The sequence below is a fragment of the Aotus nancymaae genome, unplaced genomic scaffold, assembly GCF_030222135.1.
Source record: "Aotus nancymaae isolate 86718 unplaced genomic scaffold, 86718_ANA_hifiasm-v0.15.2.pri h1tg000079l, whole genome shotgun sequence".
NCBI classification, from domain to species: domain Eukaryota; kingdom Metazoa; phylum Chordata; class Mammalia; order Primates; family Aotidae; genus Aotus; species Aotus nancymaae.
The window spans coordinates 25,596,111-25,623,339 of NW_026988494.1; the positions used below are offsets into that span (position 1 = coordinate 25,596,111).

The 27,229-nt window shown below is 44.8% G+C and overlaps 1 protein-coding gene across 1 annotated transcript in view; it reads left to right on the forward strand.

Annotated features, from left to right (window-relative positions):
• Positions 1–27,229, forward strand: part of PTK2B (protein tyrosine kinase 2 beta) — a 134,990-nt gene that overhangs the window by 50,315 nt on the left and 57,446 nt on the right. The window contains exon 3 of the mRNA XM_012435144.2: positions 21,099–21,339. Coding sequence (XP_012290567.1) covers positions 21,136–21,339 — 204 coding nt within the window. The 5' untranslated portion in view covers positions 21,099–21,135. The remainder of the gene's footprint in view (positions 1–21,098; positions 21,340–27,229) is intronic.

A 27,229-nucleotide genomic window follows, 5' to 3' on the forward strand; every position in this document is an offset into this window, starting at 1 on the left:
GGACCAGCAGCAGTGAGAAAGCAGGCTTGCGGTGGGTATAAAGCAGGCTTTTCCACCAAGGAGAGCTCCTTGGAAGTGGAAATGCCCATGCATAGGTGGTAAGTTGCCAGGCTGAGGGGGCAGCAGGTGCTGCACATTGGAGCTTCTAAGCCTTCTTCATGTGCAGTGCACATAGACAATAGAAGTATTTGCAGGGCACACAAAAAGTAGACATGGGGATTTGAAACTCCAAAGGGGAATGCATTTAAACCTAAAGGTTCAAATTATGGCCAGCCTGTTTTGAGGATACTTGGGATTTGTTTTATTCTGGTATGGTAAGACATGCAGATACAGAGATGACTGTCATGAAGGAAGAAGTTTACGTTCACGGACCCTTTGCAACAGGAGTCCCAGCACACCATGCAGGGTGCCATAGGGTAGTACCAGGGTGGGCCAGGAGGCAGAGAGAGTGAGAAAAAAATGTGAGCAGGAGCGTTTATTGTGATTTCCGTGGGAAGGAACATGAAACAGTGTAGCAGGTTTAGGATTGGCTCATGTGAATAATTTCAGCAGACTCTGGGCTCTCACATAGGTGCTGTCCCCATTTACCTGGTAGCTACCCTGGGTGATCAGGATGGATGGATAGTGGCCTCCAGTGTGAGTGTGGTCTCTGAATGGGTTGGTTTGTGTATATGAAAGGCAGCTGTCAGAAACTGTCTGGCCCTGGGAGGAGCAGTCCCTCCAGGGTCAGTGGGGCCCCATGTCAAAGCATCAAATGTAGAAACCAAAAGACATGGTTATTACAAAGCCTGGCCCACATGCCCTCAAGGGCTGAGGGAATCAATTTGCCCAGGTGCACCAGACAAGAAGCACTGTACTACATGATGTCCACGATTCCTTTCAGCCCTGAGATGCTATAAATCTAGTAGCATAGTGAGCTGGAAATGACCTGAGAGTCCAGCCTTATCTCTTTGAACAGAGAGGACCTGAGTCCAAAGAGCTGAACCAACTTGATTAGTCTCATGGGGGATTATAAAGCAGAGACTGGAACTCAATGCTTTCCCACCATCCTGTAAGGCTGGAAGGGGCTGGTGGAAGTGGCTCATCATCTTCGTCCATGAGATCTCACAATCACAAGGAGGACATGGGCTCAGGAGTGCCCAGGCTGCATCATAGGGAGTTTCTGGGCCAGAAGGAAGATGTGAGCAGTAGCACAGTCCCTGCCAGACCAACGAGGCCCTCCCGAGTCCCCTTACCCTGACCTGGACACATAGGGAACTCAGAGCCTAAGGTCTTAGAGCCAGGATGCAGCCTAGATGAGGAGACTTCAACCTGGTCTCAGCTTTGCCCTGAACAAAGTGTCTGACTTGGGCAGTTGAGTTTCCCTCTCTGGCATCAGACTTCCTGACAGTCATACAGTCATTTCCAAAGCATGGCATTATCATTTCTGTTCAAATAAAGATCCCTTTGCCCCACGCACTAGTTCTGACCTTTAGGTCCAGGGCAGACCACCTGTGTTTCTAATGATGTCCCTTGAGGAGCATCCAGGTCCTAGAATCCACCAGACCCTTCCAGTGTTAAATCCTACAATGCTCTGATCCACTACCTTCCAGTCATAAGCTACTAGGTAGGGAAGGGCTGGGAACAAGACCCCAGGTTTTCTGCCTCCTGGGGCCATGTTCTTTCCCTGTCTCATATGCCTCTCCTGCAACAGGCATCTCTCTCCTACTCATTTATGCACGGGTGTCCCCAGCTGTATAGAAGCATGCCATGTCCGCTCATATCTGGTTTACTATTCTGCCTGTACAACCTATTTGTTCCCAGAAGGGCCACGGGCTGCACTGGTGAGCAGGGTAGTCTGTGTTCTGGAGCCTTCATTCCCCTCACCAGGCGCACGGCCATGCAGTTTGACACTTGACACATAACGCCAATGTTGACAGCCAAGAATAGAACCCAAGAATGGGAGGTTAGTCTGCTCAGCCATGCTGTGGGACGAAGAGGTTTGTGGTTGCCACCTCAGCCTGAGGCTGAGCAGAGACCAGAGCTGGGAGTGGACCAAGCATCAGACAGGGGCCCCAGGTATGGGCTGCAAAGCCATGGGAGAGAGTCCAGAGGTGCAGTCACCTTCAAAACCTATTCAGATCTAAAGTCCTTAGAACCGAAGACCTAGACCCAGAGAACAGGGAGCTGCAGAGTGGGTTCAGGCCAGGCCAATTTGGGCAGGACCAATAGGCTTGGCTGCCCCTACTCCAACCAGTGCCATTGGCCTTCCTGAAAGGGAGCAGTCTTTGGAGACTTCTGGTGACCATCACTGGTATCAGCAGATCTTGTCCAAACTGATGCCTATGGGCAGCTTGAGGTTGGGACTAAAATGTATCTGAGCAGCAGGTGGGCTTGGACTGGAATAATCTCAAACCCCACCAACCCTCATATTTCTTTTTGTCAGAGACATGTGAACCAGAGCAACTCCATCTTAAATAGGAGCTAGGTAACATGAGGCTGAGACCTACTGGGCTGCATTCCCAGATGGTTAAGGCATTCTAAATTACAGGGTGAGATAGAAAGTCAGCACAAGATACAGGTCATAGAGAACTTGGTGATAAAACAGGTTACAGTAAAGAAGCTGGCCAAAGCCCAGCAAAACCAAGATGGCAGAAAGAGTGACCTCTGGCTGTCCTCACTACTACACTCCCACCAGTGCCCTGACAGTTTAGAAATGCCATGGCAATGTCAGGAAATTACCCTATATGGTCTTAAAAGGGGAGGCATGAATAATCCATGCCTTGTTTAGCATGTCATCAAGAAATAACCATAAAAATGGGCACACAGCAGCTCTCGGGATTGCTCTATGGAATAGCCATTCTCTCATTCCTTTACTTTCTTAATAAATTTGCTTTCACTTTATGGACTCGCCCTGAATTCTTTCTTGCATGAGATCCAAGAACTCTCTCTTGGGGTCTGGATTGGGACCCCTTTCCTTTAACATTTTTATTCCTGTGTTTAGAACCAGAGACTCACTGTGCAAAGTGGGAGTGAGGAGGATGCAATTCGTGTCTCAGCTCCAGAGACAGAGCTGGCCCCTGCATGTAGAAGGTGTAGAAAAACTCCTTTGACATATCCTAGGAAAGACCTCTCTGGTGCTGAAAGTAGTCCAGAGATGGAATAGATAGGTAATTTTTGCCAAAAGGGGCCCCTGTCATTGAAATATGCAGATGCTTGAAGGAACTAGAGGAACTCAGGTGATCTGTGCTCATGGCCAACCCTCAGCGTTGGGGAGGTGTAGTTTACCATGTACATTACAGATATTATTTTCATTAATCTTCACAACAGTTCTAGGAAAGATAGTGCTAACATGCCCAACTTTTATGGGCAAGAACACTGAGGTTCAGGGAGGCAGCAGGAGTTCTTCCAGATGATTTGACTGGGCCAAGACAGAGCTCCAAAAATGTGCTTGTTCTATGCCGGTGTGATAAGAACTTTGTGCACCTGGCATCCTTCTTTGGCTGCCATGGAAAGGTCTGCAGTCTAGTCCTGATTCTGTCTCTAGCTGAGTGTGGTCTTAACCCTTTCTGAGGCAGTGTGTCCTTCCTGTAAAGAGGCCAGAACCACCTTCAGAGGGAGGAAAGAAGACAGAGAGCTAGTGCTCTGCGAGCTCTCTGTCACATGTACTGCCAGTGTCACAGGAGGGTATTTTTACTGAAGGGTGTCATTACGTTAAAGTGGAGACTGCATTTCTAAACAGATGGGCACATTAGCTCTGGCTGGAAGGAGACTCTCCCAAGAGTGTGGTTCACAAGTAAAGATCAGGAGGTATTGGGTGCAGGTGAAGAAGGTTCTGGAAAATGTGAACCTCCTCCTCTGTTGAACACTATTCCTGATGTCACCTGCATAGTCGGTCCTTAAGGGATTACTTGGATGCTGGCACCCACCAGGACATTTACTTTGGGGAGGGGAACATCCCTGACTTCAGTTCCCTCACTTGTAAAAACAAGGGAAGTAAAAATAAATGATCTGATATTTCCTTTATCTCTAGTTCCTGCCATTGGTGAGTTTACAATCTTAGTATCTCAGCATCTCCTTCTATCTCTTTCTTTCTTTCCTGCTTTCCTCTCCCTCACCTTTTCTCCCTCTGCTGTCTCATATCTCCTTCAACAACCAAGGTCTCTCCTTGTAGCTAACGAGCTTAGATCCCAGAATTACAGACCAAGAAGACAGTCCTGGAAGCATCAATTCTAGTCCAGGGGCTTTAGCCCAGACTTAAAGGAATCCAGGGCTATGGTGAGGTATTCAGGGGGTTCTGCAAATATGGAAGTATTTTTAGCCAAACAATGAAGAAATGAACCACTTCAGGAGCTGAACGATCACTTACAACAGTATGAAATATTCATGTGCAAGACTTTGTTGGAAGAACATTCCTCTCACCTAATCCCCTCACTTTTTAGATGAGAAAAGCTGAGGTCAGATAGATAAGGTGATGTATTCAAGTTATCTGAGTGTCGCTCTGGGGTTTAAGTTGCATGTGACTCAGTATAAAACCTTACAGCTTGTGCATGTGTGTGTATGTACTCACAAAACAATCAGAAAACACCGTTAACAGAAGCAGAAAAGTAGAACTTCGTTCCTTCTGGGGCTCCTGAAAACTGGGGTATAGACATAACCCGCATATTCCCCTCCCACGGGGAGAGCAGCACACAGTCCCCTTCTCGCTGGCTGTCTCCTCCCTGCTGCCTCCTGTCTGCGGTGAGGCTGTGGAGAAGTGGGTTGCTGTTCTTTTTTCTGACTTCCTGCATGCTTCAGAAACCTCAATGAACAAAGAGCTAAAGGAAGAAAGGGCCCCGGAACCGTTATGCCAAACATAGACTCACATCCGACATCGGGGAGCTGGATGCCTGATTTTTATAGAGATGAAACCCAGGATTCAGGATTCTGACTGCCCTGTTCCCAAGGTGGCTGCATGAGGAATGGCAGTTCTTGGGGGCTGGAAGTAGGTCATAGGCTTCTCATTCTTTTCAGGCTTGGGTCTAATATTTTTAAAGAGGCAGCCAAAGTGAGTCTTTAGAAGTATTTATCATTGAAATCAAGCCAACATTAAAAGGAAACATTTAATTTCCTCTCTACAACCACTGTTTTTGTTTGTTTTTGGAGACAGGGTCTCATTCTGTTGCCCAGGCTGGAGTGCAATGGCACAGTCATAGCTCGCTGAGCTTTGAACTCCTGGACCACCTCACCCCCCTGGGTAGCTGGGACTACAGGTGCATGCCACCATGCCGGGTTCTTTTTTTAAATGTTTGGTAGAGATAGGAGTGTTGTCTGGGTGCAGTGGCTCATGCCTGTAATCCCAAAGTATTGACTTTGGGAGGCAGAGTCAGGTGGATCATCTGAGGTCAGGAGTTCAAGACCCAGCCTGACCAACATGGTGAAACCCCGACTCTAATAATAAAAAATACAAAAATTAGCTGGGTGTGGTGGCAGGCATCTGTAATCCCAGCTACTTGAGAGGCTGAGGCAGAATTGCTTGAACCCAGAAGGCGAGAGTTGCAGTGAGCCAAGATAGAGCAAGATTCCGTCTCAAAAAAAAAAAAAAGAAGATGAAGAGGAGATAGTCTTGTGTGTGGCCCAGGCTGGTCTCAAACTCCTGGGCTCAAGTGATCCACCCACCTCGGCCTCCCAAAACGCTGGGATTACAGGCGTGAGCCACCACACCCAGCCCACTGCAACTATTTTAATTTCTCTGTTTTTCCTCCATGTACAACTCAGCTGTAACCATAGGAGCACATTTCCATAGAAAATTTGCATATAATCTTTGGAGTTTTTATATTCCCTTAATTTAGTATGCCTAAGCAGCCTCCTTATTACTTATCTTTTACCATACACACAAATTAATTTACAAGTGAGGCTCTGCATCCAGGTGAGAACAGCATTGCAGGGAAAATCTGTGCCCTTTTTTTTTGAGATGGAGTCTCAAAAAAACAAAACAAAAAAATCTGGAGTGCAATGGCACCATCTCGGCTCACTGCAGCCTTTGCCTCCTGGGCTCAAGCGATTCTCCCACCTCAGCCTCCCAAGTAGCTGGGATTACAGGCACATGTCACCACATCTGGCTAATCGTTTTTGTGTTTTAGTAGAGACGGGGTTTCACCATGTTGCCCAGGGTGGTTTCAAGCTCTGACCTAAGGCAATCTGCCCGCCTTGGCCTCCCAAAGTGCTGGGATTACAGGGGTGAGCCACCAGGCCTGGCCCCTGTGCTTTTTTGATGTTGTTTTTGTTTTTGTTGTATGTTGTTGTTGTTTGGACGGTATATTGCTGAGCTTTCTGTCCATAAGCTCCTGTTCTCAGAATCTTGGAGCTCACATCATGATCTGCAGGAGACTGTCAGGGTCAGGTGTTTCTCTGCCTAACCCTGGCTGCCTGGTACTGTGTTCGTGTCTGATTTCGGGTCCCTGAGACCTTTTTCTCCTACTACTCTTCTAAAAGGATGTAACAGTCATTTCGTGACCTTGCTCAGGAAATATTCAGCTGAGTTTTCCCTTTGTATTTTATTCAATGTGTTTAACCAGGGACGAAAACTCCTGCTACAGTGTGAGTTGAGCTGGGGAGACTTGCCAGAGAAGAGCTGTACCCAGCAGGAGGGGGAATTCTTGCTACTGTATTCAGGGTTTGGAGGCCTCGTGGCTGGAGTTTTAAAGGCTAGAGTTCCCCCAAATTTTCTGAACTCTGAATGATTAAAACCACCCGTTTTTCTCTTTCTACCCAAGCACCTATTTCCCAATAAGGGCCTTGGGTAACGATGAGAAACTAAAACTGAAACCACAACTCTGCTCTGAAATAAGAGACTCAGAGACACCCAGGAGGGCCTGCCTTTGAAACGCATCACTCCCCGAGATCCATCACAGCACCGAATGTTTGCCGAGCTCTGCCCTGGAAGGGAGGTCTGCAGCCTGGGAACTGGGAGACCTGGTTCCCAGCGGAAAGATCTTACCAGGTAGTGAGTCTCTCTCGATTCATTTCTCACAGTGAGTTGAGGGCCAAGCCAGCCATTCTTCAGCCTCACTGGGTGGTTACCAGAATCACCTGAGATGTTAGGAGGGTGGGGGAATGGGGAGATGTTGGTCAAAGAGTACACAGTTTTATTTATATATAACAAATAAGTCCCAGAGATCTTATGTACAGCATGGTGACTGTCCCTAAGCATACTGTATTACATGCCTCAGATTGGCTAAGACAGTCATTTGTTTTATATTTTAGTAATTTTTTAAATTGACATATAATAATTGTACATATTTATGGGGTACAGAGTGATATTTGAATATATGTGTACTCTGTGTAATAAATCAGAGTAATCACCATATTCATGGAAAGCATTTATCATTTCTTTTTTTGGGGGGGACATTCAAAATCCTCTCTTCTACCTATTTAAAAATATACAATAAGTTATTGACTCTAGTTGCCCTCCAGGGCTACAGAACATTAGCACTTATTCCTCCTATCTAGCTTTAATTTTGTATCTATTAACCAACCTTGCTCCATCCCCCTTCCACCCTGCCCTTCCCAGCCTCTAATAACCATAATTGTCTCTACTTCTGTGAGCTCAACTTTTTTAGCTCCCAATTATGGGTGAGAAAATACAGTATTTCTCTTTCTGTGCCAGACTTAATTCACTGAACATAACGTCCTCCAGGTTCATCCCTGTTGCCGTGAATGACAAGATTTCATTCTTTTTCATGGCTAAATAGCACTCCATCTGTTGATGGGAGCTTGGGTTGGTTGATTTCCACTTTTGGCTATTGTGAGTAGTGCTGCAATCAGATGTGGACATGCAGATATCTCTTCAACATAATGATTTAATTTCCTTTGGAAAAATCCCCAGTAGTGGGATTGCTAGATTATATGGTAGTTCTATTTGCAGTTTTTTGAGGAATCTCCACACGGTTCTCCACGACAGTTATACTAATTTACATTCCCGCCAACAGTGTGTAGGGGTTCTCTTTTCTCAACATCCTCACCAGCATTTGTTATTTTTTGCCTTTTTGATAACAGCCATTCTAACTGGGTGAGATGCTATCTCATTGTAGTTTTGATCTGTATTTCCCTTATGATTAGTGATGCTGAACATATTTTCATATAACTGTTGGCCATTTATATGTCTTCTTTGTTTTTCTGAGATAGAGTTTCACTCTGTCACCCAGGCTGGAGTGCAGTGGTGCAATCTCTGCTTACTGCAACCTCTGCCTCCCGGGTTCAAGTGATTCTCATGCCTCAGCCTTCCAAGTAGCTGAAATTATAGGTGTGCACCACCATGCCCTGCTAAAATTTGTATTTTTAGTAGAGAGGGGCTTTCCCAATGTTAGCCAGACTGGTCTCAAACTCCTGACCTCAAGTGATTCATCCACTTTGGCCTTCCAAAGTGCTGGGATTATAGGTGTGAGCCACTGTGCCCGGCTGTGTGTCGTCTTTTGAGAAATATCATTTCAGATCCTTTGCTCATTTTTTTAAAACATTATTATTTTCTTCTACCATTGAGGTTTTTGAGTTCCTCGTGTATTCAGATGAACAGGTAGCACATACTTGCTCCTCTTCCACAGGTTCCCTCATCACTCTGTCGATTGTTTCCTGTGCTGTGCAGAAGCTTTTAGCTTGATAAAATTCCATGTGTCATTGGGAGGTCAAGGCAGGAGGATTGCTTGAGACCAGTAGTTCAAGATAAGGCTGGGTAACATAGGGAGACGCTGCCTCTATCTTTTTAAAATCCCATTTGTCTATTTTTGCTCTTGTTCCCTGTGTTTTTGAAGTCTTACCTGCAAAATCTTTGCCCAGACCAATGTCGTGAAGGATTTACCCTGTTTTCTTCTAGTAGTTTTATAGTTTTGAATCTCATATTTTAGTCTTTATTTTGAGTTGATTTTGTTTATAGTGAGAGATAGGATCTAGTTTCATTCTTCTGCTTATGGTTATTCAGGTTTTTCAGCGCCAGTTATTGAAATGCTGTCTTCTTCCCAATGTATGTTCTTGGCATCTTTGTTGAAAATCAGCTAGCTATAAATATGTGGATTCATTTCTGGGTTCTCTATTCTGTTACATTTGTCTATATGTCTGTTTTTATATTAGTACCTTGCTATTTTGGTTAGTTTAGCTTTGTAGTATCTTTGAAGTCAGGTAGTGTGATGATTTCAGCTTTGCTCTTTTTGCTTAGAATTGCTTTGGTTATTTGGGGTCTTTTGTGACTCTGCATGATCTTTAAGATTATCTTTTCTATTATATTTCTGTGAAGAGTGTCATTGGTCTTTTGATGGGGGTTGCATGGAATCTGTAGAGCACTTTGGGTAGTATGGTCATTTTAACAATATTAATTCTTCCAATCCATGAACATGGAATATTGTTCCATTTTGTGTGTGTGTCCTCTTCTATTTATTTATTTATTTATTTATTTATTTATTTATTTATTTATTTATTTCATTTTTTCTGAGACAAAGTCTTGTTCTGTCACCCATGCTGGAGTGCCATGGTGCAATCTCAGCTCACTGCAACCTCTGCCTCCTGGGTTCAAGCAATTCTCCTGCCTCAGCCTCCTGAGGAGTTAGGATTACAGGCACATGGCACCACACCTGGATAATTTTTGTATTTTTAGTAGATATGGGGTTTCACCATGTTGGCCAGGCTGGTCTCGAAATGGCTGGTCTTGAACTCCTGACCTCATGATCTGCCCACCTTAGCTCCCAAAGTGCTGGGATTATAGGCGAGAACCATTTCTCGCACTATTTCTTTCATCCGTTTTTAATACTTTTCATTGTAAAGATCTTTATTGGTTAAAAAATATCCTCTCTTATTAAATTTATTCCTAGGTATTTTATTGATTTTTGTAGCAATTGTAAATGAGATTGTTGTGTTTTGTTTGAGATAGGGTCTCACTCTGTTGCCGAGGCTGGAGTGCATTGGCACGATCATAGCTCGCTGCAGCCTTGACCTCCTGGGCTCAACTGATCCTCCCACCTCAGCCTCCTGAGTAGCTGGGACCAGGTGGGCATCACCACACCTGGCTGATTTTTAAATGTTTTGTACAAACAGGGTCTCCCTATTTGTCCAGGCTGGTCTCAAAATCCTGGACTCAAGCAGTCCTCCTGCCTTAGCCTCCTGAAATGTTGGGATGACAGGCATGAGCCACTATGCCGAGCCAAGATTACTTTTTCTATTTCTTTTTTAGCTAGTTGGTTATAGGTATACAGAAACACTACTGGTTTTTATATGTTGATTTTATATCTTGTAACTTGACTGAATTTGTTTATCAACTCTAAACAATTTTTGGTGGAGTCTTTAGGTGTTTCTTTACATAAAATCATGTCATCTGCAAAGAGCAATACTTTGACTTCCTCTTTTCCAACTTGAATGCCTTTCCTTTCTTTTTCTTGCCTAATTGCATTGATTAGGACTTTCTAGAGAGTAGATCGTAAGTGTTTTCTTACACACATAAGAAAAGGTAACTGTGTGGAGTTGAATATGCTAATTAGCTTGACTGTAATAATCAACTTGCTATACATACACACATCATACTATACAGCTCAAATATGTACAATTTTAGTTTAGGCCGGGCACAGTGGCTCATGTCTGTAATTCAAGCACTTTTGGAGGCCGAGGCAGGAGGATCACGATGTTAGTTCAAAACCAGCCTGACCAATATGGTGAAACCCTGTCTCTACTAAAAATACAAAAATTAGCCAGGCATGGTTGCACACATCTGTAACGCTAGCTACTCTGGAGGCTAAGGCAGGAGAATCGCTTGAACCCAGGAGACGGAGGTTGCAGTGAGCCAACATTGCACCACTGCACTGCAGGCACTCCAATCTGGGTGACAGAGTGAGACTCCATCTTAAAAAAAAAAAAGAAAGAAAGAATCGCCTGAGATGTTACTGAGAAATACAGATGGCTAGGCCCCATCCCCCAAGGTCCCTGTGCACTTGGGTCAGGTTAAGCCTTAGCGATATTTACACTATATATTGAAGCAATGCCAACATGTGTGTAGACAGGGTGAAGGATCCATGGGACCAAGTGCTGTCTGAGGTTGTTTCCATTCTAACAGTAACTTTTTACCGTTAGAATCCAGAGTCTCAGAGGGCCTTACTCTGGGGATATCTGTGGAATGAGTCCTCCTTCTTGGGTAGGTCTGTACTCTGAATTACAGCCAGAATCTTCATCACTGCAGGGTGTAGTGGTAAAGAGCCCACTCCAGCAGCCCCTTCTGACTCCACGCTCTCTACTTCCTGTGTGGTCTTTGGGAAGTCACTTTTCTCAGCCTCAGTGACCTCATCCTTGAGATGGAGGATAAAGGTACCTACCTTTTGCAGTTTTTTAGGGTGGAATGGGCTCATCGTGCATGGAAAGTGCTAGCCCAGGGTCGGGCTAGGGAAAGCACTCTGTGTTACCTGGTGCTGTTTCTCAGAAATGAACCCTTTGGCAGCCATGAAGAGGTGTAGGAAGAGGATGTGTGCTCAAGGTCTCGGGGCTGGAGAGGAAACCAAGGTCATGGTGTGGCAAAGAACCTCAAGGCACTGCCAGACACTCTGGGCTCTTGGAGAACTGTTTAGAGTTAGGGATAACTTTCTGTAATCCTAGGCATCTCTTGTCACATTTCATTGAGATACCTGTCTATTCTATTTAACCCAAGCCTGATTCTGGATAGGATCCAGAAACCTAGGTGAAGTTCAGGGGCCTATTTGCTTCCTCATCTAGCTTGGTGGTAAGAAGATCAGCCTGTCTCTGTGGGAAACATAGAGAGTATGGAAAATAAGACAGTATCATGGCCAGGCACAGTGGCGGGCGCCTGTAATCCTAGCACTTTGAGAGAGGCTGAGGTGGGCTGATCACTTGAGGCCAGAAGTTCAAGATGAGCCTGGTCAACATTATGAAACCCCGTCTCTGCTAAAAAGACAATAATTAGCTGGGTGTGGTGGCACCCGCCTGTAATCCCAGCTACTTGGGAGGCTGAGGCATGAGAATCACTTGAACCCAGGAGGCGAAGGTTGCAGTGAGCTGAGATCATGTCACTGCACTTCAGCCTGGGAAACAAAGTGAGATTCTGTCTAGAAAAAATCATATCAGAGGAGGAGCTAGAGATTTATGCACAGGAAAGAGGTCCAGTTTTTATCTTTGTGCAATAGACTTTACATATTTCTAAAGTATATTTAACCAAAATATTATAACCGATGTAACTTAAGATCTTTAACTGTGCGCAGTTCTAAATGTGGACTGTGTTTTTATGTAGTTCTAATCAGTATGTAAATTTCATTCTCTGTCACTTAACATTTTTATATAAATCTTTGCATGCACTACTCATATTTTTGTCATAGTTTATCATTATTGCTAGTGCTCAAATTTTTCCCTGAGCATTTTGTTTTGATTCTTATTATTTCACTACTATAAATAGTACAGCTAGGAACATCTTTGTGCAAATGCTTCACACCCCTCGCCTTGGATAGATACGGTATGTTTCCCAACGTTGGGTAGCCATATCAACACATGTGAGTTATTTTGTATTTAACTTCCTTGCTTCAGAAAGCCAGTTCTGAGTAATTGGCAATTTCAGTAGTTCTTTTCAAGTCCATGAACAAAAGATTTTCTTTTTTTTTTCCCTAGGTAACTTGGCTTGCTTAATAAGTTTATGGTGGTTCTTTAAAGTTGTTTTTATTAGCATTTTCAACTGCTGAGGGCTTTTCCATCTATTTTTAATTTTCTCAAGACTGTTCACACACAGGTGGCATCCTGTTTGCTTGAAGGGGCATCAAAATTGCTGTTTTATTCAATTTGCATTAAAATGAAAGTTGAATACATCTACAGATGGGGACTTGGTCATGTTTAATGGTTTTGAGATCTATTTACATAAAGCAAATATTTGTTGTGTACTAAGTTTGCAAAGAGTGGCAGAGTGGGGGGTTTGGCAGGTGGAGAAGCTTGTTCAATAGGATGGTTTGGTTGTTTTTAAGGTGGTGAGAGATGAGGGGGCCTACATCTGTACAGTTAGACCTGGGTTTATACTTTCTAGTTAAAAAAAAAGTACTTGAGGTTTTTTTTAATCATCAACTTTTTTTCTATTTATTAAATGTATCATGAAATATACCTTAATCAAGTCCTACATATCCATGACTACATACATATTAACATGTCAAAAGTCTGCATTCCTTTCCATGCATTGTGAGGAATTTGTGTTTGAGCAGAATTCTGGGGCTCTGGGGCTACATCAGAAAAGCAGGTTCATCTGGGCTGTACTCTTCGGCACAGAAATAAGCTTGATGTGTGGAGACCAAACTCAGGGGGCGGGGGAAGGAGCGGGGGCTCACTGCTGGGTTGTAGGCTGTGGACTGTGTTTCTTGGGGTACAGCGGGAAATCTGAGCTCTGGTCTTATCTCTGCTGCTGAAGAAAGGGGACCCCAGGCAAGCTGCTCAGTAAGTCGCTTTTCCTCATCCTCAAAATGGGAGAGCAGCCTGCCTTGGGAGACAGCAGTGAGGTAGCCAGGGTGCAAACGCTATGAAGGGAGATTCAGCATGTGATGTGCAAATGTAAACACTATGGGCCGGGCACGGTGGCTCATACCTGTAATCCCAGCACTTTGGGAGGCCGAGGGGGGTGGATCACTTGAGGTCGGGAGTTTGAGACCAGCCTGACCAGCGTGGAGAAAACCTATCTCTACTAAAAATACAAAATTAGCCAGGTGTGGTGGCTCATGCCTGTAATCTCAGCTACTCCAGAGGCTGAAGCAGGAGAATCACTTGAACCTGGGAGGTGGAGGTTGTGGTGAGCCGACATCATGCCATTGTACTCCAGCCTGGGCGACAAAAGCGAGACTCTGTCTCAAAAAAAAAAAAAAAAAAAAAAAAAACCCACTATGAAGGGAGATTCAGCATGTGATAAACAAATGTGAAACTCCTCTTCCTTCTTCTCTCTGGCTGTACATTTTTTCTTAACGATGACTTGAATGGAGTCAGATCCGTCTTTCACTGGGCAGTCCTACAACAGTTCAAAACCAGCAATCTAACTTACATTCCCATGACTCACTCTGTTTTTGGTTTTAGGGGTCTGCACCATAAGACAGGGTCCCCAGACTCAAGGGTTTTGTTGAATGTCCTTGCCCTAGAAGACGGCCTCTCAAACCCCAGACCCTCAGCGTGCACTGCGGGATTGTGTGTGCAGAGCCCAGAGGGAAATCACCATCCTTTTTAAGGAGTTTTCTGGTAACCCCAACACTACATTAACTTTTTTTGGCTGCCACATCATAGTGACTAACTGAATTTACAGTTAGCCTAAATCCTATTTTTTAATCCATCCTGCTGCTAAACCACATCTTTCTCATCCTAGACTGTGGAAGACTTTTTTTTTAATCTACATGAAGAATGGCTCATTTATTCCACTTCACAAGTTGTATTTTGTTAAACTTGGCATGACTTACCAGCCTGTGAAGATTTCAAGAATTTTTTTTGATCCTCTGTTAAAGCCATAATCTCTCTCAATCCTGTGCTCAACTTGATGCTTCTTGTTTGATAACCACAAGCTCCTTCATACCCAATTAAAAGGTGTCAATAAGAGCAATTGAAACAACTGTCTGCCATCCAAGTTAATGCAGACATTTGATTAGCAGTCTTTAGAAGACACCGTTTGACCAGCTAGGAATTCACCTGCTATCATCTGACCTCCTTATTAACCTCAAGAAAATGGGGAAGAACTCAGTCAGACACTGAAACATTGATTCTTCATGGTACCAAATTTCCCTGCTCAGCAACCAACTTTGTAACTTACTCAGAGAGAGACATGAGATTTGCAGGAGTTGGAGGTTGAGAGGGAAGGAAAAAGCTGAGATCATGATTTGAAGAGGAGAAGGTGGAGGAGAACTTAGTTTGGGGTTAAAGATGACAAAGAATGTGGTTTTGAAAATAACTTTCAGAGGACTGGAGAGTAAGAGGAACTCTTTGGAGGAAGGTTCTAGTATACCTTAATCAAGTCCTAACTATCCATGACTGTATACATACTACATGCTAAGATTCTATGCCTCCATGGACCTTGTACATTGTTGTCTTGAAGGGCTGGGTGGTGCCACCACTATAGGGACAAAGTGGGACATCAAGGGTCAGAGGTGGCTTGAGGCCAGGGACCCTGAGATCTGCCCTTTTTGCTCAGAGTCTGTCACTGTTCAGTGGTGTGCTGGAACCAACTCTCACAAGCCAGGGGCGTCCATTTCTCCCCAGCTCCCCTTTCAGTACTATCATGCTGGTGGCTTGAAATCGGCCATAATGGATGTGTTTACACCAGAGAAATTGTCAAGTGCTACAAATCAAGGCATCTTTCTCTCGGATTGCCAGTGTCCAAACACACACCAGGCACTTATTCTTGCTGCCCCTGCAGCCTCTCAGCACATGCCTGGGCTGTCTCCCTGTGCCAGATTTATATATTTGAAATGAAAATCTGCTTTTCCATGGATGATGTTCAAAAATTTCTTAGCAGATTGCCACCTTCCGGTCTCGTTTCCAAACGACCCCTTGCCCACCCTCTTGACCAGCCCTGCAGGCAGCATGTTATGGGGTTTCCTGATCTTTCGGGGTCACTTTTTCCTGAGACCCTGAGGCCCAGTAGGCAAGTTCTCTTCCATTTTCCTCTGGCCCCATGCTTAGAGTTCTCTTAGAGACCTTAGCAGGCTGTGGCTGTTTTGGGGTGTTTTGTTCTGTTTTATCTTTTTTCTTTTTACTGGATTATGTGCTAACAGATAGGGACCTTCTTCCCTCTTCTGTTTATCTTCATAGCTTCAGATCTGCTATGGCTCCTGAAACATAGGAAGGCGGAGAGAGGAGAGAAGGAAGGAAAGAAGAAAGGAGGGAGGAAGGAAGGAAAGGAGGGAGGAGGAAAGGAAAGAAGGAAGGACAGCCAAAAGTCATTCATGACCTGGCAAGTAAGAAGCAAGATGAGTCTGATTTTTGAAGAACTGAGGCAAGAGTGGAGCCCGGAAGTCAAATAGGAGATAATAAAAATCTGGCAAGTTGCAGGGATTCAAGACTCCCCCTCCCCCCACCAAGTCAGCTGGCCTCTGGGCTGGCAAGAGCTGGCAGCAGAGGGACTCACGGTGGGTAATGGGTGCGGGGGTGGGGAGCTGAAAACGTGGTAGAGTCTCAACAAATGCCTTTTGAATTATAGCTGGCAATAATCACAACCTTTCTGGTTCCCTCCTTTGCAAGGTAATGGGGAGAAAGGCTTGGGGAGGAGGGAGGGGATTTAGCGAATGCTGGACTGGAGGGCCGTGGAGCATGCAGAATGCTGGCCCTACAGGAACCAAGGGGTGAGGGGGTGAGGGCTGGGGAGGGGGTGCTGTGAGGAGCCAGCAGGGCCCAGCCTTGCCCAGAAACCTAGGACCGGCTCCCTGAGACTGCAAGGTCATTGCCAATTAGCTAAGTGGCTGCACTCAGCAGGCCTTTGGGATAGGAAAGGGCTGCGATCTCCATCTTGTTGATGTGGAAACAGCAAGGGGAAGTGACTCAAAGGCGGAGTGGAAATAAACTGTGTGTCTCGTGACATTCTGACTTCTGCTAGATCCAAAGGGCTGCACTTGACCGTCTCCTGGGAGGCCTCCTTCCACGGGCAGGCGCCTGTGGTGCTCTCCGGACAAGCAGGGGACTGTGCAGGAGCAGAGGAGAGGGAGGGGTGATCTGTGGAGGTGGGGCAGGTGCATGGTGGAATGCGGGACTTGGTGGAATGTCAGTTTAGATTTTTTTAAAAGTAAGGCTTAAAGGCCGGGCATGATGGCTCATACCTGTAATCCCAGCACTTTGGGAAGTTGAGGAGGAAGGATCACTTGAGGCCATAAGTTCAAGACCAGCCTGGGCAACATAGAGAGATCCTATCACTATTTTAAAAAAAAAAATGTAACCAGGCATGGTGGCATTGTACCTATAGTCCCAGCTGCTTGGGAGGCTGAGGCAGGAGGATCACCTAAGCCCAGGAGTTGGAGGCTGTAATGAGCTATGATCACATCCCTGCATTCTAGCCTAAACAATAGAGAAAGACCCTATCTCTAAAAAAATAATAATTAAATTTAAGTTTAAAAATTAAAAAGTGGGTCTTAGTATTATATTTCCAATTCTTTCTTCTGCCGTGGACACTTAAAAAATGAAAGTGCCAAGGAGTTTACAGAAGTAACAGAAGTAATCTCTGATCCTCCAGAAAATTCTGCAGGAGAAGTAATAGTGGCCTCATGCCCCAACAGAAGAAACTGAGGCCTGCAGAGATTATCTTCTCCGGATCACACAGTGGGTTTGTGGCAGAGACTTCAGGCGGCCATGTTGCCACACTCCAAAGTCCATTGTGAGTAATGACCTAGTTGTATGGCTTGGCAGCCCCAAAGACAGCAGTTTAAACCCGGGTTTGAATGAGTCGGATGTATGCGCCTTCTCCCTGACATCATACGGCCTTTCTGACTAATGGTCCCCTTTCCACACTCTCTCAAATCAGGAACAGAACTTTTTTTTTTTTTTTTTTTTTGAGGCAGAGTTCTGCTCTTTTTCCCCAGACTGGAGTGCAATGTCGCCATCTCGGCTCACTGCAACCTCTGCTTTCCAAGTTCAAGTGATTCTTCTGTCTCAGCCTCCCAAGTAGCTGGGATTACAGGCACATGCCTCCACGCTAGGCTAATTTTTATAATTTTGGTAGAGATGGGGTTTCACCATGTCAGCCAGGCTGATCTTGAACTCCTGACTTCAAGTGATCCGCCCGCTTTGGCCTCCCAAGGTGCTAGAATTAAAGTTGTAAGCCACTGTGCCCGGCCAGGAACAGAACTTTGAGTCCTCAAGACCATGCATTTTATGTTTGCGATGCCCAGCATCACCTCTGGTGTCTACCTCTCCCAGAGGCTAAGCCGTTTATTGAACACAAAATGTGTAACATTACCCTACAGTGTCTTCAAGGGCAAGAGTTAAGTTTTGCTGTGAAATTTTTTTCTGTAACCCTAGCATCTCCCCTGTGCCAGGAGCACAGTACTAGGTACAGTTACAACCTGGTGTATCTGGAAGGGAGTTAAATGCTGCTTCATTTCCCCCTCCTGCAGGCAGGTCGATGTCTTGCCATTCAGGAAGAACGTAATTTATTTTCTTCCTGAAGATCTTAAGAACTCAGAGATTGTCCAGCCTCCTGTAGTACCCTTTGCAGATTTTGGCCCAGAAGTTCTTACAGCCAATCAGAACTTTTCCTGTTTAATTTGAGCCCATTTCCTCGTGTTTGTTATTCTTTGACTTTGACTTTGGCAGATTTGGGGGCCAGGAGGCAAACCAAAGCCCAGGATGGCTCGGAGCCAGGGTTTTCACTAGTGCCACAAAATGTAGTCTCCTCTGATTCTGCTCCGAAGGTCTGGGGCAGACCAGGAAGCAGGGAGGACGGAATGAATGCCAGGGCTTGGAGAGCCAGGAAGAAGGTCTGGAGAAAGGGGCGGGGCTTTTGGCTCATGAGTTGAGCATCAGAGGATTTTGTGATCATTAAAGGCCAGAGATAGACTGTTGACGAGTAATTCAAATAATCAGACAAAATTTGGAGTCATGAGCAAGTTCTGCCATCAAGAACAGGAGCTGGAGTCGGCAGATGGTTCTCATCTCTTCCTAACTCAGCATTCAGTGATGTGCATTGGTACCCAAAGGTCAGTTATGGTGGGAATTTTTACACCACAGAAATTGGCAAGTGTTGCAAAGTAGAATTTGTTTTTCATCTGGAGCACAGGCAGAAGGGGAGCAAGATACAGGGAATACAGGTCATCAGACAAGATTTTGGAAAAAAGACAAGTGAAAATAGTCATGACGATTGAGCCTTTCACTGGTATCCCACTTGATCAGATACAATGAACTAACTCACCGTTTTCTCACTTGATCCTCACCGCCCTTCTATAAGGAAAACAAGGTAGGCAGCATTACCCAAAATGAGGCCAGGAGAGGTTAAGTTACTTGCACAAGATTTTAAAGCCAGTCAGAAAATGAGCTGGGACCAGGACACAGGCAAGATGAGTGTGAGGGAAGATGGCATGGAGTTGAGATCTGTGTTCTCCCGAGATCCTGTGTCCCCCTGGGCCCTCCCATTTCAGTGCCATCCTCTCTTCCACCCGCCTGCCGCCAGCTGTGCACCTCTGTGCCTGAGGATGTCCTCAGCCCTCCCTTGTGCAGAACTGACTGGATATGCTGGAACAATGACTCTAAGAATGGTGTATAAATACCCCAGATCCCTCCCTCTCTGGGTGGGATACATTCTATCCTGGCTCCTAGAGTTCCCAGCATGGTTAAACTGCAGTTTCCCAAGGAATAACTCACTTAATCACTCTTTTGACCTTTTTCTCCTCCCTGTCATCATTTCTCTGATGTTTCCTGGGGTTACCTCTCAAATGACTTCCCCTGGATTCCTATGTAGTGAAGATGTATTCCAGGAGCCTGGAAGATTCCTCCAGGGGATCTGCAATACATCTTCACCACATAGCAGAGTATTGGCACACAGGACATGTCCAGCAGATGTTTGTTGGAAAATGGTATGGATACCTCTAGAATAGACAGATATTTCTAGAATATATATATATATCTTTTAGATAAGAAAAAATATATATATATATATATATATATATGCAGATGCACATTCTTCTCTCTGTAGGTCCCGTGCCACATTTTGCTACCCCTGTGGACTCTGAGCTTGGTGCTGCCTACTGTCCTCCTGCCCCTGATCCAAAGGACATGCCTGGCTCCTTCTCTCATCCTTGCCTCTATTTTGCATCTTCATAATACACATTCACTTTTTTAAAAAGGAATGGCTCTTTGAAGCTAATGGCTATCTAAATCTTTCTTTCCTAGCATCTAGCACAGTGTAAATAAGTAAATATAGGCACTCATGCCACTTTTCAAATATGTGACTCCATGTTGGTATTTTCACATTGCCAACTCTATCATTTTGCTCCCAACTAAATGATGGGACAAAAAGGAATCCCCCCCTAAAATCACAGTCTGTTCTTAGAAAGGGGATTTTTTTATTTAAGAAGGGGTTTCAGGATAAGAGCTAAGCTCATTCTAGAACAGTGGTTTCCAACCCAGGCCAAACGTTGGAAAAATTCTGGGAAACAAATATGTCAGTGCTCAACCCAGACCGATTTGACGGCAGTCTCTGAGGACAGCGCTTGGTTTAGGGTTTCTGAAAGCTTCCCAGTGATTATATGGAGCCAACGCTGATGCCACCCATCCAGAGCTAGAACTTCCACTTTTTCCTTTGAGCATTCCCTGCTTTAGATCAGGAGGAGATAAACCCTACTGAATTGTACTGGATCTAGAGGCCAGGACCAATGTTGCTGAGATTCCAGGTGAACTACACATTCCTAGGATTCTCATTGTCTACGTCTGTGTCAACCCAGGCTGTAACTGGACTGGGTCTTCTAGGGGCCCTCCCTCCCAGGTGCAGAATGCCCTTCCCCACAGGGCTGCTGGACAGAGCACTGTTCCTCTTGAATCCTTCTGCGTGTGATGAGCGATGTTCTATGTGCTGGGTTCCCGTCGGACAGAGGCCTCCCACCCTGAAAGTTCTTGCTGGCAGCTGAGGGTGGAGGCGGACGGCATCGGTTGACAGCTTGGCCCTCCACCTGGGCCCTTTCCTGACTTCTCCATTCCTGTTCCCTCGGGCACCCCTGTTCTCCCATTCTGTTTCTTCTTGGCTTTTCCGCTGTCCCTGTTCCTCTCCTGCTATTTTCTACTGTCTCGCTCTTTGCTTTTTCTGCTCAGCTGTACCTTGGAACCAAGCTGCGACCGCCTCCTCTCACAGCTGCCTTTGCTAAGTGTGGGCCCTTTGCCTGGGTACCAGTGTGGAGGGAGGAATGGGTCAGGGAGAGGGGCTTCCAGGAGACAGACCTCATAGGCATGAAAGCTCTACATCTGGGTTTCATACCTGGATGCTTCTGAAACTTGCCCCTTCCTGCTGCAGCTTTCCCAGCCGAGAGAACCGGGTGCCTTGCAGGGGAGCTTTTGCGAGTGGGAGAATATATAGCATTTGTGTCGGTCTTGGAGCTCGATGGGTGCCGTTCCTGGGGTACAAGGTGTGTGGGCCTGTGCGGGGCTCTTTTAGGGCTGACCCTCTGCTGTCTCTGCAGGACTGCGATGTGCCGGTCTTAGCCGCTGTCTGAGAGGATGTCTGGGGTGTCTGAGCCCCTGAGTCGAGTAAAGTTGGGCACATTACGCCGGCCCGAAGGCCCCGCAGAGCCCATGGTGGTGGTACCAGTAGATGTGGAAAAGGAAGACGTGCGTATCCTCAAGGTCTGCTTCTATAGCAACAGCTTCAATCCCGGGAAGAATTTCAAACTGGTCAAATGCACTGTCCAGACAGAGATCCGGGTAAGTGTGAAGGCGTCTGCTCTGTCCATCTGTCTGTCCCTCTGTCTTCTTCCTGGGCAGCTGAGCAGCTCTCCTGCATCCTCGTGGCTCTCCCATATCCACCCTGGGTCGAAGAGGTGAGATGGCATCAGAGAGATGTGCCCAGCCTGCATCACCAGGCCTTCTCTCCAGGGGTCTGCATACTATTTCTCGAGGAACCTGGGAAAGACATGTTGTGGTCTTTGTTTGAACCCCAGATCTTTTTTTGGCCTCTGATTCAATTCATTTCAACTTACCAAGTATTTATGAGACTTGAAGCTCTGTGAAGGACTTAAAAGCTCCTGTCCTCAAAAAGTTTACACTCTGGTGAAATAGGAATTAGAGATACACAAATGGTTGCATGAAAAATAGAACAAAATTGGTTTAAGACTTGTGTGCTGAGCACGTGGAGGAAGGAATTCGTGGACGCTTAGAGGATGGTAATGAAGTAGAGACGCTTTGGGCCAGGTGAAGGGTTAACGAGCCCGACCTGGCAACACACCCCTTTGCTCACTCCTGCCCAGAATCGCAACATCTGTTTTGCAGGTCCAGGTATCCACCTTCATCAGGGCACCTGGACCTCAGGACACTAGTTCGCCTTAACCAAATGTATGTAAAATGCTCATCATAAGCAGAGTTCCACCATGCTGAACTAATCTCAGTCACCTACATTTACCGAACAATTACTGTGTGGAGCCTGGGCCAATCCCTCTATACACATTATTCCATGAAATATTCCCAGCATCCCCATGAGTAGATACACTGAGGACATACCTTGCCTCTGCCCAGAGCACCCCTTTCTGATGATGGGTGAGAAAGCCAGATTGGTTCTCAGAAGGTTGCTTAGTTGGTAATTTGAACAAAGGAAGCAGGAACTTTCGGGAAAGCTAATCAGGTCTGAGGACACGGGATGAGCTATCTCCAGCTCATGGCCAATGCTTCCCATGTCCTGAAAGCCAGTGTCCCCAGACTTCTCGAATGTCTCCTTTGGTTCGGGCTGCTGCACCCTGGCCTCATCATCCTGGCTGTCTTCTGTCTGCTGTATTTCATGCTGCGCTTCCACAACCAGAGCACAGTGTAATTGATTAGGTCACTGTCAGGGCCAGTTATCAACATTGATTATGGTTTGATTGGCTCTCTCTGTTTCCTGTAACTGATTTGATTAGGGCCTTGTTTGCTCATCTTATGATTTCTGACATAGAAGCACAACTGTGTCCTGGGAGTAAGCCCTGGTCATCTTTCTCCGGGAGGACGTTTTTCTATATCTTTATCCACTTCATGAGTCTTCCTTTGGGTATATCATTGCAAAGAGCTGATGCCATCCACTGTGAATTTTACTAGTTTAATTTTCAGAAGTTAACCTGATTTCCAAGTTTAGGGAAGAGCACCTCATTGTTCTTTTGTGCTGAAAAACAGAGAGCAGCTGGTTGGTTCGGATTAGGACATGCTCCATGGAGTCAGCAGTGAAAAGGTCCTGAAAAAGAGGTAGGATTTAAAGCAGTGACACTGGGGACAGGAGGAGGCTTTCCAAGAGGAGGGAACAGCATGAAGAAAGACAGGGAAGTCTCTGAACAGTAAGTAGTTCAGTTTGACTGGAGTATGGATTATATTTAGAATAATATCTAAAGCCAAGATCAAAAAGTAAAGTTGACAGCAGAGAATGAAGGGCCTACAATATCAGGCACAGAAGTTTGGAACTGGGCAGGCATTGGGGAATAAGCAGGGGCAAGATGTTTCTGTAGTTGTATGATACCCTGCTGGGTGTTTAAGGGGTGAAAGTACACCACGGGCCTATGGAAAAAGCGATGAGACCCAGGCTTAAGAAGAATGGCTTGATGCAGTATCTGGGGTTGGGGGAGCGAAGGTGGAGAACAGAGGAAGTGACTGACTTCTAGGAATATGTCCAAGCCTTCTGATTTTTCCTGCTTCCAATGTCCCTGCAGGCAAAATGTCACCTGTTTATTGCAAACAGCTGTAGCCTTAAAGCCACCTAGACTTCTTGCCAAGTCCTGCTCCATCCTTACTGGTTGTGTGGCCTGGGACCTGATGCTTAACTGATCTGGGGTTCCATCTCCTCACCCAGATATCATGCTCACCTCCTCACCCAGGGATCGTCATGCTGTAAGGATTGGAGGTGATGGTTGAGAAGCACAAAGCACATAGCAGCACCCACAACTGGAAGCTGTTGGTTATGTGGGTATTAGGTTATTACCCAGCTCAGGAATCTCCAAGCGTCTCTAATTGCCCAGAGCATAAAGTGCGAATTGTCATCTTTTGGTGTCTATCCAGGTATCTGTCTCATTTTCAAATAAAGAAGTAAGATGATCAGATTTGCATTTTAAAACAGCAACATGGTGTTCTGCAAGATGTTAAGAAGTATGCCCTCGGGAAGGGAATGTGTGGTCAGAAAGATTGGGAAATGCTTGGTTAAACAGTTCTGAACAGGTTCTTTTGCAGCAAGACTTCTCAGAACCTTAAATAGGCTGATATGCCTGGTCAGTCACTGAGAGGGGCCACAGAGGTGATATTTTCTTAAATAAACAATTTCTTATTTGCCTACAGAAACCCTTCTTTTAAAAGCTATACCACTAGATCTATAGACAATCATTTAGGGATTTTTCTTCCCCTAAACTCTGACAGCAGAGAAAAAAGGATTGGAGGGAAAAAAAAAGACTGGTGAATGGGAGATGGGTTAGGAGACTGTGGTCATACCACAAGAGGGAAATAATGAGGACCTGGACTAAGGGAGTGACAATGGGAATAGAAAGAAGTCAACAGAATTGAGCCCATCAAGGAGGCAGAGTCAATAGAATTTGATGATTAGATATATGGAGAGAAAGAAGGAAGGAGAGAAAAATGACTCAGGCTTTTGCTGGGCAACTAAATGGGTGTTCGTACTATTCATTGAGATCCAAACAGAAAGGGAAGGTGTTCTGAGATTTCATCTTTACATGCCTTGTGCTTAAAGTGTTTATGAAACACCTCCATGGAGGAACTTGGGTCTGGAGCTCAGCAGGGAGAAGGAATCTAGAGACAAGATTTGGGTGTCATGCAATGGATGCCATGCAAATGGGTAGAATGACCCACAAGGAATGAGTAGAATAGAACGAAAAGAGATCCAGGTAGGAAACCTGGGGAAATTGACTTCTAAAAGGCTGATACAGAAAGAGCAGCAAATGAAGGGAAAAACAAGAGTCAGTCAAACAAGAGAACTAGGAGAATAGAGTCTGAGGAGCTCAAGGCAGAGAGGGCTTTAAGGAAAATACTGGCTGGCTGTGTTAGATGCTCAGAAAGGACAGCAGATAAGGTTAGAAATAAGTGAATGGCTTTAGCTGCAGGTGCCATGAATAATCTTTGTTTGGGCAATTTTAGTGCAGAGATGGGGCAGAACACTTAAGAGAGGTTTTGACCAAGAAGGAAAAGAAAGAAGGGAAGGCTAAAGGAACAGTGTTCACTGTGGAGGGAACAGCATATATCAAGGTCCTGAAGTGGGAAGGCACATAGCAGGTTTGAGACTAAGAATTGTTGGAGTTGGGTTATTTAAACCATGTTAACCATTTTGGTTTTTATTCCACTTCTTTTTTTTTTTTTTTTTTTTCTGGAGGAGGGAGCCTGAGTGGTTTCTGTTTGCTTCTTTCTTTTTCTTTTTCTTTTTTTTATTTATTTTTTTTGAAAGAAAGAAAGAAAAAGAATAAAGAAGAGGACGAAAAAGGAAGAGAAAGAGAGAGAGAGAATGGGAGTATTGCTTTCTTGCCCAGGCTAGAATGCAGTTTAGTAATGGGTATTGAAAACCTCTTTTATACCAATAATTATACTTGATGTAAACAGGAAGGAATAAGGGAGAAAATAACAAACGAGCAGCCAACCAATATTTCATTTAAACCTATGAAATGCTATGCGATTACTGAGGAGTGATTTACTTCCAATTATGTAGTCACTTATGGAATAGGTGTGAGGTGGTAATGTATGTTTTATGTATTTGAAGTGGAGAATTCTATAAATGTTTATTAAGTTTACTTGTTCCGGGTCTGAGTTCAAGTCCTGGATGTCCTTGTTAATTTTCTGTCTCGTTGATCTATAAAATCGTTAGCTCTTCTTGTTACATTGATCCTTTTGCCATTATGTAATGTCCTTCTTTGCCTTTTTTGCTCTTTGTTACTTTAAAGTCTACTTTATCAGAGGCGAGAATTGCATCTCCTGCTTTTTATTTGTTTATTTTTACTCTCTGATTGGTTGATAAATCTTCCTCCTTCTCTTTGTTTTGAGTCTTTGTGTATCGTTGCATGTGAGATGGGTCTGGATGCAGCATAGCAATTGGTTTTGGCTTTTTATCCAATTAGAATATATATAACTTTAATACTAGCATTTGATGCTAGCTGGCTGTTTTGCCCATTAGTTAGTGTAAATTTTTTGTTGTGTTAATGTTCTTTTCTTTTTTATATATTTTTGGAAAGGCTGATATTGTTTGTTCCTTTATATGTATAGTGCTTCTTTCAGAAGCTCTTGTAAAGCAGGCCTGGTGGTGGTGAACTCTCTAAGTACTTGTTTGTTCGCAAAGGATTTAATTTTTCCTTCGATTATAAAGCTTAGTTTGGCTGGATAGGAAATTCTGGGTTGAAAGTTTTTTTCTTTAAGGATGTTAAATATTGGTCCCCACTCTTTTCTGGCTTGTAGGGTTTCTGCTGAGAGATCTGCGGTAAGTCTGATAGGTTTCCCTTTATGGGTAACCTGACCTTTCTCTCTGGCTACCCTTAGTATTTTCTCCTTCATTTCAACCCTAATAAATCTGGCAATTATGTGCCTTGGGGTTGGTCTTCTTGAAGAATATCTTTGTGGTGTTCTCTGTATTACCTGGAGTTGAATATTACCCTGCCTTGCCAGGTTGGGAAAATTTTCCTGAATGATATCCTGAAGAGTATTTTCCAACTTGGATTCATTCTCTTCATCACATTCAGGTACACCTATCAAACGTAAATTAGGTCTTTTCACATAGTCCCATATTTCCTGGAGACTTTGCTCATTCCTTTTCATCCTTTTTTCTCCAATCTTGTCTTCTCGTTTCATTTCACTGAGCTGGCTCTCGACTTCTGATGTCCTTTCTTCTACTTGATCAATTCGACTGTTTAAACTTGTGCATGCTTCGCGAAGTTCTCGTGTTGTGTTTTTCAGCTTCATCAATTCACTTATATTCCTCTCTAAATTGTCCATTCTCGTTAACATTTCATCAAACCTTTTTTCAAGGTTCTTAGTTTCTTTGCATTGGGTTAGAACAAGTTCTTTTAATTCACAGAAGTTTCTTATCACCCACGTTTTGAAGCCTGCTTCTGTTATTGGAACACACTCGTAATCTATTAAGCCTTGTTCCGTTACCGATGAGGAATTGCGATCCCCTGTAGAGGGAGAGGCATTCTGATTTTGAGTATTCTCTGCCTTTTTATGCTGATTTCTTCCCTTCATTATATATTTACCCGTCTGTTGTCTTTGTAATTACCGACTTTCTAACTAGGTCTCTGAGCAGACGTCCAACTTGTTGATTTCCAGCACCAAAATCTGAGCAGTCCACTGCGCCGGTCAAAATAGCGGTGTTAAGATTGATGGTGCTTTTCTGCCGGGGAATCTCCGGACTCTGCACCAAAAACTGGCGCGCTAAGGCACCAGCAAAACCGCCGCGCAGGCCACAAGAGTCACCCTGGCGACACATGGGGCTCCTCTGCTGGGAATCTCCTAGTCCGTGAGCAACAAATATTCTTCTGAAAGGGTGGCATCCTCTCGTTCTCTGCGCTTTCACTGGGAGCTAGGAGCCCGAGCTGCTAATGATCAGCCATCTTGGATCTCTCTCTTATTCCATCTCTTGTGGGAAGCCACTGATATA